The sequence below is a fragment of the Hippocampus guttulatus genome, chromosome 1 (genome assembly GCF_054856545.1).
Source record: "Hippocampus guttulatus isolate MCC_2025c chromosome 1, RoL_Hgut_1.0, whole genome shotgun sequence".
NCBI lineage: Eukaryota > Metazoa > Chordata > Actinopteri > Syngnathiformes > Syngnathidae > Hippocampus > Hippocampus guttulatus.
Genome location: NC_141261.1, coordinates 27,469,772 through 27,486,045, shown reverse-complemented (window position 1 = coordinate 27,486,045; position 16,274 = coordinate 27,469,772). Strand labels below are relative to the sequence as shown.

Sequence of the window (16,274 nt, the reverse complement as noted above, 5' to 3'; positions counted from 1 at the left end):
CCGAGGCTCCAGCACTCCCCCGCAACCCTATTCAGAATAAGCGGTGTTGAAAATTAATGGATTATATTTACGAGTCATCATTCCTTCAAATAGCGCGACCAGAACGGCTCTATTCATGTTGATGTTAATCCTTTGAAACGCATGGGACGACGACGCCGGGTTTCCATAGCAACCAGCGGTGGCATTGGATTTTGAAGTCACCGTGGTCAATAAAAAAACTATACAGTAGAGGCGTTAAATCTGTTTCAAAATACTGTACTGTATTGACAGTCTGCGTCTGAGGATGAGTTGTCTCATGGCTTCGCTGAAAAGAAGCAGTCTCCCACCCACTTGGCGAAGAGGTGTCGGTTCACATTCCCCACAATATAAATTTTGTTTTCATTGTAAAATCGTGACACTCGCGGAAAATGAAAATAAAAAATGATTCATGTGGAGTCTCCCGCATGAATCAGCAAAATTGGCAAGTATGACGAGCGTTTTTTTTTAATGCCTTTTGGCGTTCCCTCACGCAGACGGGGCCCGAGGCGACGTATGGTTCGCCATGAGACAGAGAGAGTAACCCTAACTCAAATAAAAACTATTGGAGAATTGAATACATGTACTTAAGTCAACTGACTAAGTACAAATACCGGTACTTGATTAATGGACTGATTGAGGTTGGAGGGGAAAAAAGAAAAAACAGGAACGGCAGTGACATGTCCAGTCCAGGTGGTGGCGGCAATGTACTTTTAGGACCTCATAAAGCGGACCGAATAAGACCCTAATCGTTTTGTGCGAGGAATCAATTGTTCAAGTGTTTCTGTTTAAATTAGTGTAGCCACAATCCAACGAAGTTCGTCGCGTTCATCGTGTCAGCGGTAATTTGTGCCACCTCGTCCCATTTTCTCACGTCGACTACCAGATTGTACGTATTGCACGTTTTACCATTCCAAAATGGGGGCGCTTTTTTTTTAAATTTATTGAACGGTTAAATTCACAAACAGACACGGATGTTGCCAAGAACAAAATATACAATGCATGAAGAATATTCCAACCTATATATCATGAACTTCTTAAAACACGCCAGGGAGTTTACAAAATGTATCAAAATCAAATAGAAGTACAAAAGAACATACGGAGACCAAGTTAATTATATTTTAGAATTTCTAATAATTATATATCTTCAGAGATTTTCGTGTCGTACAAACAAATTTGAAAAATGATGTATCCGAAAAAATCAACAGAATTTGGTTTATTATGTGTGTATTTTGATATATAGACGTAGACTTTTACTAAAATTATTAACTTTATTCAGTAAAATTGTGCATGGGCACTCTTAATATATTCAACAATGCCAAATAAGATGTTGGGGTTTTTTTTTTTCAGAGTAGGGAGAATAGGGGGTAAATATTATCTGTAATAAATTCTGTCAAATTATTCCACAGCTGTTTTGTGTTTAAACAAATGGCCTGTTTCGCTTGATTCACTACAACTGCTATTCGTATCTATCTATGACTTTCTTAAATTTCAACAGATATGTTGGTTGGGTGAAATCTATGTGTTATCTTGCTGCCAGACAATGTTGACTATCAAGTATCAAGTCAAGTACAACTTTATTGTGAAATGTGCTGTTTGTCATACAGCACAGATGAAATTTCTTTCTCTCTCTCACAACATACAACAAGAGGAGCCACTGCAGGTGTCCGCGCCGCCATCAAAAGAAAAGTTAACATAAAATGACAAAATAATACTAGACAACACATTAGACACAGACAATCGTGCAATCTTAACTACTTTCCTGCATCCACTTTGTTGTCTGAAGCAGTTATAGATGAAAGAGGAGCAATTCAGAGTGTCCTTTTCATCTGAAGCAGTTATAGATGAAAGAGGAGCGACTCAAAGTGTCCTTTTCACCAGTGGATCGTGTTTATGCTGGAATATCAAGAGAACTCGCTTGTGATTTTGGATTTGTTTTTTTTTTGGTATCGGCAAAGCAGAGTTGTGTTTAAAATAAAATCCAATTAAGAAAATTCCATTGTTTATGTGGAGTTACCTCCTATTAGTTTAGGGTTGTTTGCAGAAAAGCTCTTGTTGCCGTATCAATAATGATCAAAATCGCCATTGTATCAAATTGTATTGTTAAAAAAAAGTGATACATCACTCGCTTTCCAATCCTTAAATTTAATATCAATAAGTTACGTAATGGTCAAGAAACACATCTTTACACCCCGGGTAAATATCTTACAAATGTTGCCAAGGGATCTTGGCAACATAAACAAATCTAATTTCCGACTATTTTACAATTCAAAGGCCATCTGGGAACATGACCACCATCAGGTTTGGAAGCAGCACTGGACCATCTCTGCTGGCCTGCACATCAAAGAGAACTTTGGATGTAGAACCCAGTAAATAAAACGGCACAACTTCGACTGCATCATTCACAGTGAACATAATGTGATCATTTGTTGTCTCATGTTAAAGTTGAAAAGGCAAACTTTGATCCGGATCAACTTCAGCAGTGTCCATTCGATAAAAGTCACCAGATCCGGGCTTGTCGCCTTTCCTATCACCTTTTGAAATGCAAGCAGGTGAGTTGTTTTTTTCCTCGAGTCACATGTTGATATTGATGTATCCTTTCACTGAGGAATGAACATCAAACAACATGTATCTGATGTATTTACCGTTTTTTGCTGTCCGAACATTCTGTTGTACTGTTCATTTTCTTGTGTGCGCTGCTGTGACATCAGTAACTTGCCCTTTGAAGTCATGATTTTTAAAGCCGAAATATTTTTGATCGGGTTTAGAAGGGCTCTTCACCGTTCCTCGGGTGCGGTGGTTCGACTCGAGTGACGTTCAATGCACGCGCAAGAAAAGCAGTGTATGTAAGAAGCCTTCGTTTACAATTCGGAAGCTCGGGATCAGACAATAGAACAGGAAACCTAGTCAAAATAAGAGCATGTGGGGTGTCTGTGAACAAATAGTAAATTGATGGCTCTTTTTCACGAACACTATCGCAGGCCACAGTAATTCCTGAAGTTGTCTCTCACCTAGCTCCCATGTCCCCAATTCTTACTGTATGTGACTCCTTAACAGCATCCTCACATCACACTGACTGGATCTAAACTCGTAGCCTACCTGCAACCATAGTTTTTGTTGTGAGGCCTCATGTGATGTAACATGGTATTTTTTGATTGGCGATCACATTTGTGATGTTGCGACACTCTTCCCCTAACATTCAAATTTAATGGCAGCAAAAATAGTCGCCGACTTGTTGCACAACCCAGCACACTGCCCCCATTCGGCCGCGCCACTCTTTGCAGTGTCGCCACAGTTACCTTGAAAAAGTAACTTTACTTGCTTTAAAATGTATATTAGACTATAATCAAGGATCAAGTGCAACTTTATTGTCAAATGTGCTGTTGAAATTTCCTCCCTCTTAAACAGACAACAAGAGGAGTCGCTGCGGGTGCCCGCGCCGCCATCAAAAGAACACAACATAAAATGACAAAATAATACAACACATTAAAACACAGTCGTGCCATCGTAACCACTTTTCCTCCATTCATTTTGTTGTTTGAAGCAGTAAGAGATGAAAGAGGAGCAAATCAAAGTGTCCTTTTCATCAGTGGATCAAATACATCATGGTGGAATGTGCACACATCTGCTACAAACTAAGCTGGAAAGCAACAAGAAGCTGTAGCATCCATTAACAAAAAAGAGAAATTGGCTCTCTTCTCCTGTCCCATCTAAATCCGCTTCAATTCCAAGCCGCGACTCCCAGTTCCACATACGCATCGTATAAGTCACTGTTGTTACATTCAGCAGATGCCAACAACTCTACTTAAAGAAAAAAAGACACCTGCTTTTGCCACCGAATTGGAAGTGTGTTTTTAACAGTAGGAATGTGTGTGTTACTGTTTTTAGTAAAATTGACAACCATTTGACTTATTTTAATTTAATAATGAGTCCCTCAGAAATTTGCTACTTGGTTTTTGAATTAAAAAATGGTCTTTTTTGCAATCCGGCAGTGTTATTGAAGCTACATCAATCACACTCTAACATCGCAGTGTGTGTGCAACAAACCCTATTTTGGTTTTTAGCTGACACAAACTCAAACTAGTAGTACTATAACAGTACTTGCATCTTGAAAATGCATCTCTCTGTCTCTCTCTCTCTCCTTCCCCATGCTGTTTACGGGCATGTGAGTTGTCGGTGTGCTGAAAACGATGATGCAACTCCCTCAGACAGTCATGTGAATTTGAAAGCATTGAAGTATGTTCAATACCATTTTCCCTTTCTTGGGTGTTCTATAATCAGGGATGGCAATTTTCCGCGGATACGCGGAAATCCGCCGTTTTATTTCTTAAATTGATCATTTTTGTGAATCGTCTAAATCCGTTGAGAAAATTTTAGGGGGGGTCAGGTACCTTATGGTCGAGTTTTCACGAGCTCTCGCGACCAGTCTTTCCATCTTCCGATTGTAAACAGCCCTGCGATTGGACGTGTATGATGTCTTACTTGTTGTGATTGGTCGCCCCGTCCAGGCCACGCCCCTTTCCGCTTTTTTCATCACGAGCCATTGCCATCCCTGTATAATGCAGTGTTTCCCAACCAGGGGTACGTGAGCACATTGCAGGGGGTACGTGGGACATTCTATTCACTTCCTAGACCTGTGGCACTGTCGTGCCAAAATCTTAAACAACCATGTGTCAACTAAAGTGTGTCATTAAAGCTCAGATGACAGGTGAAAAGAGAGTAAAACTGCTATCGTGGGTCTGAATATTATTCATGTTGAGGGTTTTGTTCTAGATATTTAAAGTTTAGGTTCCTGTCTACTGTCCTCACAAAGACATCAGCCTGAATGCACAGTTGATTGTAGGTTAACCGCGACTCATCTCTTACTGATGCAGAACCATCCGAAACTGGCCAAGGAGCTCAAAACCTGCCCCTTTAACGCCTGCCACCTGCTCCCCAGGCATGAGCTGGCCCGCCACACTGAAACCTGCCCCAACAGGATTTCCGTGGGCGTAAAGGATGGTAAGATGACAATGTTGTGTGGTTTGGCGTGTGGCTTTTGACTTGATGTCCGTTTTGCTCGCAGTTGGAGCTGAACGGAAATGGGACGTTCCGGTCAGATCCCAGTTCACCGCAGCCGTGACCGAAGACTGGGAAACGGGTAAGATTGAAAACGGTTCCAATCACTTTTCAATGACACGCATGTAAACTGCAGTTGTACTGTAAGTTGCTTATGCAGCACCCCAACTTGTGAGTTTTTCCGAGTTAGGGATGCCTCTCATGATCTCTTTTAGACTGAGTTTTGAGATGCAAGCTGTCATTGGGCAGATTTTTTCACTTTGATTTGGGAGTAAAAAATTGTCGACACAGGTGCTATGTGGTGGCAGTGAACTCAACTCATTTAACAGCAAGCAACTTTTGGCCAATAGTGACCAAATTTTAATAAAGAAGCTTTAAGACGTTTATTGCCACTCCCAGTTGAAGTTCACTGTCAAACTAAGCATAAAACAGCGAGTTTCACTTTATGTTGAAAATAACCGCAGACGCAAATGAACTTGTTGACCTAAAATCTTCGCTTGAGGGAAGTTTCCCAAAATGTTGGACAAAAGTGGAAACATGTCCATCCTCTTTCTGGCCCCACTTAGGTCAGCAAGCTAGTTTGCCTTCTAAAAGCTTAAATTTGTGTGAAACAAGAAATGTGTCACTATTTCTCCCTTGGAGTGAGATATTCAGCGGTGAGAAAATGTTAGAGCTTGGCAAATATAACTCTTGATGAGATTTGTGTCGGCATAATGATCTGTAACACTTTTTTTTTCTTGCTCAGACTGATTTTCTTAGGGCGCAAGACTTCTTCCCATCTAGTCCGCGTATTTGAACAGGCAATACACAAATTCAGCTATTTTAAGGATTCAGTTATTGGTTTAAAAAACATGAATATAAAGCACTGAGCACGGAACTAAAATGGAAAAAAAAAGACTCATCTTTTTTTTTAGCTCTTGACATGCTCTGTCTGCAATGACCGCATGTCCCTGAGTCAATCATAACCTTTATCCTATACTGTACGTATAAAAGACTGATATTAGTGCCCTACTGGTGAGCTGAGATGAGTTGGTGTCTAAATGAACTATGAAATATGTCCATTTGTCGGTTCTAGACTGCATCCAGGTGGAGCACAATGGCCATTCAGGTCATGCCGTGTGGCAAAAACGTTTTTTGAATTCTGTTTTATGGATGGTTTTCTAAAGTACATCCATCCATTTTTTGATCTGCTTATGCTCACGAGGGTCGCGGGGCATGCTGCAGCCTATCCCAGCTGTCTTTGGGCAGTAGGCGGGGGGACACCCTGAACTGGTTGCCAGCCAATCGCAGGTCACACATAGACGAACAACCATCCACCCTCACATTCACACCGAGGGACAATTTAGCGTCCCTTTGCATGGCATGCATTCCATTAACCTGCCATGCATGGTTTTGGAATGTGGAAGGAAACCGGAGTACCCGGGGAAAACCCACGCAGGCACGGGGACAACTTGCAAACTCCACACAGGGAGGCCAGAGCCGGAATCGAACATTGCACCTCTGCACTCTGAGCTGGACGTGTTAATCAGTCAACCACCCTTTATATAGTACACGATAATGGATATTTTTTTATGGTGATGGTTGGGAATAGAATTAAGCATCAGAAAACATGATGCAACTCCATTCTCAAGTCACTGCCTTTGCCTTTCTGTATATGCTATGTGATTCCACTCAGACTTTGACTTGATTCTGTTTGTTATGCAGAGCTGGACGAAGCAGCCCCTCCGTTTATTTGGGGCCAAACAGTTGTTCAGGGGTAAGTCATTCACATGGCCGGTTGTGGGAAAGTTGTGTTTTTCATTTGCCATTGTCGTTTGCCTCGCTCCAATAGAACAGAAGCTCAGGCCTTCAAGACTGTTGGAGCCAAGTTCCGTGGACCCACATCCCTCCCGTGGTAGATTTAATTTTTTTATAGGTTGCTTTTGAGACCAGTTTGTGGACTTTTCACTTTTTTTCCATCTTGGATTTCCATTGTTGCAAGTCTTTTTAAGCAGTTGCTTTTAAAATGTTGTTTGTTCTCTGACATTTGTAATGGGGGTTTTTTTCCTACATTAAATATCTTGTATGTCATCCGCGATCGTGAAATCATTCATCCTCTCTGACTGTAAAATGAATGTATTTGCATTAGCGTATTGCTCCTACATCAGAAAAAAACAAGTTATAGGTATTACATAACGTGATACGTTTGACTGCCAGATTCAGCAAAAAAAAAAAGAAGCAATTCTTTACGATTTAGTAATACATTTATTTGTGGGCGCATGCGCGCGCGTTTGGTGCTTAATTGAAAGAAATCAGTTGTCATTGAATGACCACTAGATGGCAACCCTTGCCTGCTAATAGGTGATTCAAGGGTTGATCCTGATTGCTAGGAGAATTAATCTTTTATTTGGTACGTTTTCACTCAGTCACAATCTTGCGGATGCAGTGATTTAATGCCGTTTAAAAATCTTGTCAATTAATTAAATTTAAATGGTTGCAAAATCAGGTAAACACGGGGAAAAAAATAGACCCTCAATATTACACAAAAGGACAATGAACGGGATGTTAATTAAAGCACATCCTGCTTCTACTGTACACTTGAATGACAAACACGTGGATGCAATTTTAGATCATTTCAACATAATACAAAGAAGTTTGTGGTGGACTATTTGTCCCTAAAGATATCCACTTTTTCAAAGATTGGTCTACCCTCCTTGTCGCTGTCGGATCGTATGACAACTGGGCACGGCCCTTCATGCCTCACTTGCTGCCCAGGTCTTCTCGCTTTCGCCTGCTTCACAAAAAACACCATCAGATGTTTTTTCCCCACGGATGCATCAGTCAAAAAAATACCAGTTGGACTTTTACCTTCATCGTTGGCTGAATCTAAATCAATGCACGCACTAAAAAGAAAAGACAAATGAAGACAATAAGGCAAAATATGCTTTACAACTTTCAATACCATACACAAGGCTTGATGAATGTTTAGACTTAAAAAAAAAGTATGAGTTTACCGAGCCGGACAATACATCTTCACTAATTTACATTCATGTATTGTACTATTCATAAAATTGTTTGGCTATTATTGTCAAATTCCAATATAAACCACAAATGCATTCCAGTGGTGCTTTAAAATTATGTAATTTCATGATTACATTTGTACCTTAAAGCACACGTTTCAAATCTCTCCCGATTGAAATCAAAGAGGTCAATCTGTTCACTTAAAAAATAATAAAGGAAAACAGCACTCGATGATGGTGTACTTTAGCTATCATCCATTTGATAAACCACTGATTGCTGCAGTTGTGTGCACCTTGGTCACCTGGGGGCAGTATAACACGGAAATACAGTGAACCCCGCTATTGACGGATGGGGACCGGGTGGGCCAGCGAATTGCGAAAATATAGTGTATCTTTATAATTGACGCCCACGATAAATGCATTGGTGGAAAAACAGGTAAACAATACTTGTTGGGCTAACCCAGTGTTTCTCAAATAGTGGGGCGCGCCCCCCTGGGGGGGCGCAAGGCTCCGTCAGGGGGGGAGCGTTTGACCTCAGGGGAACATGCTTTTTTCATTTTTTACTGTCCTGAAATAACATGCAGTTGCACCTCCACTATGTTAGGGGGCAGTGGCGCTCTCATTGGCAGAGTTTGCGCAGGGAGCGTTCTCAGGGAGGAAATATGACGAGGCGTATGTAGCGCTTGGCTTTAATGTGATAGTGATGGGAATTCCGGCTCCTTTTAGAGAGCCGGCTCTTTTGGCTCGGCTCCCTAAAAAGAGCCGGCTCTTTCGGCTCCCAAATGGCTCCTCAGTTTTTTTGTTGCTTAAATTAATTTACTACCAAAAATAACGTAATATTATGCGTAAAATGAATTACTAATGCAAAAAATAGACAGTATATCAAATATTTATTATTTATATGGCTTTATGTATATTCTTCTGAACATACTCAACATGGAGTACAACATGGAGTGCTACAAAAATAAAAACAAAGTACAAAGACCCATATCAAAACAAGGTCAACAAAAAGTTCCAATATCTGAATGTGTATATTTATAAGCTTTTAACTATTTACAGTAAAACAACATAAGTAAGCTTTGAATACCACACAATAAATTATAAGTTAAAATTTGTAAAACAAAAAGAAAAAAGCAGCACCCAGGTAAAAGTTTTAACTTGTCTTTAGCGAAGATTGGCATTAAGAAAAACCAAGTAAGTATTAAGAAAAACCAACAAAGTACAAAGACCCATCTCAAAACAAGGTCGTCAAAAAGTTCCAATCTCTGAATGTGTATATTTATAAGCTTTTAACTATTTACAGTAAAACAACATAAGTAAGCATTGAATACCACACAACAAATTATAAATTAAAATTTGTAAAACAAAAAGAAAAAAGCAGCATCCAGGTAAAGGTTTTAGCTTGTCTTTCGCAAAGATTGGCATGAAGAAAAACCAAGTGCCTCAGCTTTGAGGGGTTGATCCTGTTTCTCCTCTCTGTTAATATTTGCCCTGTTTTGGAGAGGATTCTCTCTGAGGGGACAGATGTTGCGACAACATGCAGCCAACACAAAATGGCTGAAAATCACTTGCAATCATTTTACCCAGTTCCTCGTCAATTGTGTTCTGTTTTGCTGGTTTTATAGCTTTTTGCATAAAGTGGCTCATAGAGCTCTGGGTTGTACATCTAGGTAGTTGTGACATTGCAGCAGCAGCAACAGTTGCAGACACACTAGCACCTTCATTAATAGCTGGTTCCCTTGCTTGTCTTTTCTCTTCAAATTGTACTGATGGGTGGACTTTTTTGATGTGCCTGTGCAGGTTATTTGTGGAGCCTGATCGATGGGATATTTTAACCTTGCACAGTCTACACGCTGCCTTTGAACTATCAATTAAATTGAAATGAGTCCAAATATCACTGCGTTTCTTATCCATTTTCTCACCTTTCCGCTTTCCACCGTGTTGTTTTTTTCGCTAACTAACTCTCTCGTCTCCTCGTTTGTCTTGTTCGCCTGCTGCTCAGTGTGCTGGCTGCTCTCTTCTCTAACCCCTCCCCCTTCTCTAAACTGCAGCGTGTGTGTGTGTGTGTGTGTGTGTGTGTGTGTGTGTGTGTGTGTGTGTGTGTGTGTGTGTGTGTGTGTGTGTGTGTGTGTGTGTGTGTGTGTGTGTGTGTGTGTGTGTGTGTGTAAAACCCTCCCCTTCCTCTTCTACCACGGATCTTGACCAATCAGGTACGGCTTTAACCGAAGGGGGGGAAAAAAAACAGGAGAAAAAAAAAGTCGGCTCCTATTCGGACCGGCTCCCAATGAGGAGCCGGCTCCCATCGTTCACTTCAAAGAGCCGGCTCTAAGAGCCGGCTCGTTCGCGAACGACACATCACTACAATGTGACTGCGGTGGCAGACGAGGAAAGATCGATGTGCTTACAGTGTCTAAACATTTTGGTAGCGGACAGCATGAAGCCAAATAAATTAAGGCGTCACTTAGACATGACACCCCAATCACGCTCATAAACTGCTTGAGTTTTTTTCTGCGAAAACGTGCCGAATATTGCCAACAATCATGCCGCTTTGTGACTGCTAATTCAGTAAACTAAAATACAGGTCCCGGACTCCCAACATTGAGCAGGAGCCGAGAGTTGCTGGGTCCTGCTTCAAACCTCGCTTCGAAAAGCTGTGCATTGCAAAACGTGCTCATTGTAGCCATTAATCCAGACATCATCTTTGATTAAAAAAAAAAAAAGAAGCACAAATTATTTTATATATTTTTGTTTTGCTGGTTAAAGTTTTCTTTTTAATATTGTGTTCCTGAGATAATGTTGGTGATTAGTTCGAATGCATTATTAGTTATTGACTTTATGGAATTTTATTTTTCAGTATCGTATGGTTTGACATGGTCCGTCAAAAATATTTATTGTTAAATTAAGGATTTAATGTTATTTTTGAATTTCAAATGCACTTTAAATCTTTTCTGCTCCAGTTACTAAAGCCATTCTTTGTTGTAAGTTGGTCCATAAAGTTGGTCCATATTTCTTTCTTTTTTTATTCTCTTATACGTTAATAAGGATACAGTGTTATGCAAAGGTGTACTTATAACAATTTTATAGACAAATGATAGTATTTATAGTCATGGGGGGGGCGCGAGATGTTTTCCTCTTCCTTGGGGGGGCATGACAGAAAATAATTGAGAACCACTGGGCTAACCGTTAGCCCAACAAGTATTGTCCTTGAAAATAGGGGTGACCCCCGATCACCTACCCCACCAGTCTGTGACAGTGAATGGTAGAACAGAGTACAGTATGTGAGGGTCCACCGTAGATGGAGACAGCCACCATGAAGCCCTGTAAGCTGCACTAATATTCATGTTTTGCAAAGAATAATGAATATGTCCGTGACTGGTGGTCTTGTGTTTGTTCAAATGTGTTGCTTAAATGCCAACAACACCTGAAACATTGAGGTGATTTGTTAATTTGGCCATAGAGTTGGCATTGTTTTTTTAACTTTAAGATGGACTTTCCCAAGGCAAAGGAAGCTATGTGGTTGTTTGAAATACTTGATGTGTAATTCTCTCTGGTTAGTTTGATGGTGAACTTCAATTGGGAGTGGCATTAAAAAGCTTTAAGCCTTTGTGGGGAGGGAGGGTTGTTGTTCATATGAATCGGCCTATCCGATGTTTGCTGCGAATTGGGTTCACTGCCACAAACAAGCTCTCAAATTTTTGTTCACGTGGCAAAGCAAAAATCAGGACAGCTCTGTATAACCTTCACAGAATTTGACGTTCTCCAAACTTTGGAATGCAAATGTCCAACTGTGAACGTTTCGGTGCATTTTACACAACTTGCTGTCTAACAAGGAGCTGAATGGCAAACTTCAAAACAGATGTTTGATCCATGAATCAACAAATCCATTTCCCAGGATGTACCCGCCCATCCCCTTTTCTGTTGAAGGCTACTGAAGCCCCTCTCACCTCAGTGGCCACTCCCCTCCAAGAACATCCTTGATCAATTGTTAGGTGTTGTCGTCTTGGTCTCGTAATGCCAAAATGTGATCAGAGTGACGAAGGGGAGATTTTTAAATATATATTCTAATTGAACCGTGAATTTCACTGGTCCATTCATGGACTGGACCCATTTTGCATGTTGCCATTCACAGCACATTGTTAGAACTGCAAGTTTTGTAAAAAGTACTGAAACAGAAACAGTTGGGCCCATGCATTAAAAAAAACAAAAACAAAAAAAAACTCTCCAGTTTAGAATGAATGGAAATGTGCATTTTAAGTACGTGCTGAAATTCCAACCCCAAAAGCCGATAGTTTCAAACTTACTGTGAGTAGTCTATGTGCTTGGCACTCCTCACCATCTGCTTGCATTGATATCCTTGAATGACAGCTGACAGATGGAAAAGTTCAGAGGTGAATTTTTGCAAAGGGGAACGCAGAGGCTGAAAATGACACCTGCCCTTTGCTTGTTTTGACTGTCCTCTCTCACCACTGGATGACTGGCGTTTTCAGGGGCGTGTCCTTTGGCTTCATAACTCGCTTAAAACTTTCACGCATAGGCTGCATGCGAGGAAGCCCATGCAAGCACTGTGAGAACATACAGTTCAAGCTCCTCACAGTAGGCCCTGGATGAGATTCAACAACACAATTAATGCTAACGCATAAACTCCATTGGCATTGGTCTAACGTTTCGCATCAAGTTGGCGGTGTTATAAACCCTAAAAGGAGAAGTCAAGTCAAAAATCTTCTTTACACTGTTTTATGCGGCCTCGCTAGTTTACCCCTTGTGCTGCAGTTGATGTAAATAATTTTAAATAACCAACATACAAAGTTTACAAAAATTGTAAAAGTATTACAGTTAGTTATTCCTGAATATTTTACTATATAATATTATACTTTCAACCACTCAAAATGTTCAGTGGCATCAGCGCTATACATACACATATAGTTCTTATTTTTTCTTCGTATTTTTTGCCCTCTATGGACAATAAAAGCAGTACTGTGCGATGACCAAAACATATATATATACTGTATATACAGTATATATATATATATATATAAAACATGAATCGGAATATTTCATATCACACAATATCACAATAGTTATGCTTTGCCTTTGATTTAAAGATGACAACACGCAAAAATCTACAAAAATTTTAGAAATTGTAACACAAGGGGTAACCCTTACATGGTATTCTGATTAATGTTATCTTTGTGTTATATTAATTGAGCACCAATATCCCCCAGTTTTTCATTTCAGAGGGTGGCCAGTTTGCCACTTGCTATAGCCTGGGCTCATCTCATGTCTCTTAATTGCATCGTTCCAAGTTCCTTGCCCCTCAAAACATTCAACGCAGTCTAGAAGTTGGTCTCAAGGAGCGTGAATTGTCTTAAAAGTCCACCGAGGACCAAGAATCGAAGAGCTTTCACCGGCTACCTTAAATCGATGGATGTCTGATGAATCCTCTGCACAAGTCCTTTAGCTCCTTCAGGGTGAAATACAGTATAAAAACGAGCATGGACCAGCAGGACTGTCAACAATGCAGAACTTCTACTTAAAGAGTTCAAGCTAAATCGTTACAGTCCCTGTTTGCGTCATTCCTTGATTGTTTTGAATATACTCATTTTGTTCAGAATCTGTTTTATTTGGGGCAGTACTAGATCCCCAAAAGACTTGATTACACTCGGTCTGCATTATTATACTTAACCAAATCCAAAGGATTTGGTTAAGTATATATAAGGTTTGTAGTAATTAGGCTCCTATTTCTCAAATGAGTTTGGCTTCATAAAGATTTTTTTTCGATAGTTAAGTTTATTTTGCATTCAATATAATGCAGAAATAACGTGTACTTTTTTTCATATTTACAAGTCATTCCAAATATGCACTGCACGCATTGGGAGTAGAGGGCGCGGATGAGATGCATTCGAGATAGATCAATTGTGTTCGTTTTTGCATCTGAAAAGGTATGAAGCGGAACACTCTTGACATTGGACTTTATTTTAATTTTACTTGAGATATAAGTGGACATTTGTGGTGATAGTAATCATTCTGACATGTGTAAATGATGTGAAGTCATTTTGAGTAGACATCGCCATCACAGCCAAGAGCGATCGTCTCAATACCCCAAAACGTTTGTACCTCCTCCCACCTCAATTCTGTGTCAATCTCCTCCCTCCTTGATGGAATTTTTGTTGGGAGATGATAGCATGTAAAAAGAGGAGCTAAGACCTATGAACATCAATTTTAGACCAATGAGATGAGCCCTGAAAATGACATCACAATACAGTACTTAAGGGCTCAGCTTGTGACATCATGCGGCCTTCAGAAGACGCAGCCTATCAATTTGGACACATCCTGCCAGCCAATCGCAAAGCACATGTTGCCGAAAAACCATTCACACTCACACCTAAGGACAATTTGTAGTGTTCCGTTGGCTTGCCAGGCATGCTTTTGGAATTGGGAGGAAACCGGAGTACCCAGAGAAACCCCACACAGGCACGGCGAGAACATGCTAACTCCACACAAGAAGGCCGGATTCAGCATCGAACCCTACACCTCTACACTGACGCCAATGTGCTAACCAGTCGACCACTGTGCCGCCCGTCATACATTCACAAAGTCATATTAAATTATTGTCGTACCCACTCATGAACCACCTCCGGGTAATCTGTGCATTGCTGGTTTCTGTGTACTTTCAGTTGGAACAGGACTTGGGCCGTGACTGATGACATTTCATAAGATCACAAGGACATAAGAATGGACAAGAATGCAAATTGAGAAACAGCTTGACTGCTGGTGACTTTTCTTCAATAGTGGGTCTTGGACCGTATTGTACTGCCACCTGTGGCCTAAGTGGGCACACCAGAAAGAGCACCACAGAGTACTGTATTGAATTGAAGCATTACATTATGATGCACGGTGTTCATTTCTTTAGATTACTTTTAATTGTGTTATGCAGTATTGCAGAGTGCTATTTTCCTCATTAAAAACGCACGACCTTTTTTATTTATTTATCTGTGAGGCCGAGACATCTTGACTGCACTTCAATTCATTTCATTGACATCCGATTAGAGATGTGTGCCATTTTTTTTAATGATCAGTGGTGGCTGACTGACCTGTAATGTTTCGGGGGTCTCAAGATCCCTTTAACTTCTTGCTGCTCGCCGTCTGTCTCCTGTAATTCCTCTTTATAGGACAGAAGCAGAGACACTGCGTAGTTCATATGAGAGTTATTGTCCCAGTGATCCCCCTCAGTGGTTTCATAGCGGACAACGAACTCAATGCGAGAGCCGTGGGTGACGTAAGGGGACGCAAAAGACAGCTTGAAGGAGAACTTATCCGTGTCCCCGTCATGGGATCCGTGGACATACTCTGCGGGGTGATCGAAGTATGTCTCCCAGTTGTCCATGGTGGACCTGATGTAGACCGCTTTGTGGAAGGACACATTAAGCACCCGCACGAGGCCACTGAAGGCGAGGGGCTCATCTTCCACAGGGCCGACGTGCTCGATGCATACTTTTTGCGCGCGCACCACCTGCAGCAGCTCGCCTCCGCTCCGGGGCTCAAAGTCCGGGTGCACATGAAACACCGGCTCTCGCTCAGCCGGTCCATACTTCGCCAGCTCTTCGTCCCACCTCCCTGAGTCCTCTTCGTCATCCGAGTCGAAGGTTACGAACTCGCGGACGTCTACCAGGTCTCCGCCCGTGGTGTCGGCGAACGACACTCGCTTTCCGGGGGACAAAAAAGCTTGGATACGCAGGTACTCGGCTGTCTCGTCGTGGATGGACGCGCCTCGCCTCCTGGGCACCGGCGAGCATCTTGGGATCAGGCGCACGTCCTCGCTTCCCTCATCGTCGTCGTCGTCGTCGTCGTCATCCGCCAAATGTCCCTGTGCCTCGTCAGGTGACCTGCCAGTTTTGATGGGAGTGAAAAGACACTCTTGACTCGGTATGGTTAGAAAAGACATTTCTGCTCATGCGAGGACCCTCGAGAAGAATAACACGTCGAGCAGCAAAGGCACTGGTCCGCACTGGCGACTCATAACACACAGTCTCCTAGGTTAACGTGCGCCGTTAAATGTCACACATGGGAAACTTGTCCTGCCAGCCCTTGTGATCGTGTATCCCCCGCTAAAACATCAGACTTTGGCCGCTGTCGGACTCTAATTTTAGCATTGACCTACCGGATCTCCATGCTCCCAGTGTGTCTTCGAGTTGGTATGATCCC

General features: G+C 41.5%; 2 protein-coding genes across 7 annotated transcripts in view; one reads left to right on the top strand and one right to left on the bottom strand.

Moving 5' to 3' along the window:
• LOC147211234 (protein phosphatase 1 regulatory subunit 3A) overlaps positions 1–16,274 on the bottom strand; it is a 25,593-nt gene extending 9,319 nt beyond the window's left edge. Inside the window, exons 1-4 of one of the 6 annotated variants that reach the window (XM_086124163.1) lie at positions 15,164–16,274; positions 12,374–12,437; positions 7,921–7,955; positions 7,703–7,843 (exon numbers count right to left, since the gene is read on the bottom strand). In XM_086124163.1, coding sequence (XP_085980289.1) covers positions 7,944–7,955; positions 12,374–12,437; positions 15,164–16,014 — 927 coding nt within the window. In that variant the 5' untranslated portion in view covers positions 16,015–16,274 and the 3' untranslated portion in view covers positions 7,703–7,843; positions 7,921–7,943. Of the gene's footprint in view, positions 1–1,575; positions 7,847–7,920; positions 7,956–12,373; positions 12,438–13,805; positions 14,770–15,163 lie in introns of those variants that run through there. The other 5 variants (XM_086124170.1, XM_086124185.1, XM_086124194.1 and 2 more) reach the window with 5 other exon arrangements.
• Positions 871–7,143, top strand: gtsf1 (gametocyte specific factor 1). The gene is made up of 7 exons (XM_086124205.1): positions 871–904; positions 2,290–2,384; positions 2,461–2,567; positions 4,890–5,016; positions 5,081–5,155; positions 6,778–6,829; positions 6,905–7,143. The coding sequence occupies exons 2-7, from the start codon at positions 2,303–2,305 to the stop codon at positions 6,969–6,971; spliced, it is 510 nt and encodes a 169-aa protein (XP_085980331.1). The 5' UTR covers positions 871–904; positions 2,290–2,302; the 3' UTR covers positions 6,972–7,143.

What these genes read in the sequence shown, in the direction of transcription:
- gtsf1 (XM_086124205.1), top strand. Translation starts at nt 2,303, where the DNA reads ATGACCACCATCAGGTTTGGAAGCAGCACTGGACCATCTCTGCTGGCC. An exon ending in GACCGAAGACTGGGAAACGG is followed by an intron (nt 5,156 to 6,777) that starts GTAAGATTGAAA and finishes TTTGTTATGCAG; the next exon opens with AGCTGGACGAAGCAGCCCCT. An exon ending in GGCCAAACAGTTGTTCAGGG is followed by an intron (nt 6,830 to 6,904) that starts GTAAGTCATTCA and finishes TCGCTCCAATAG; the next exon opens with AACAGAAGCTCAGGCCTTCA.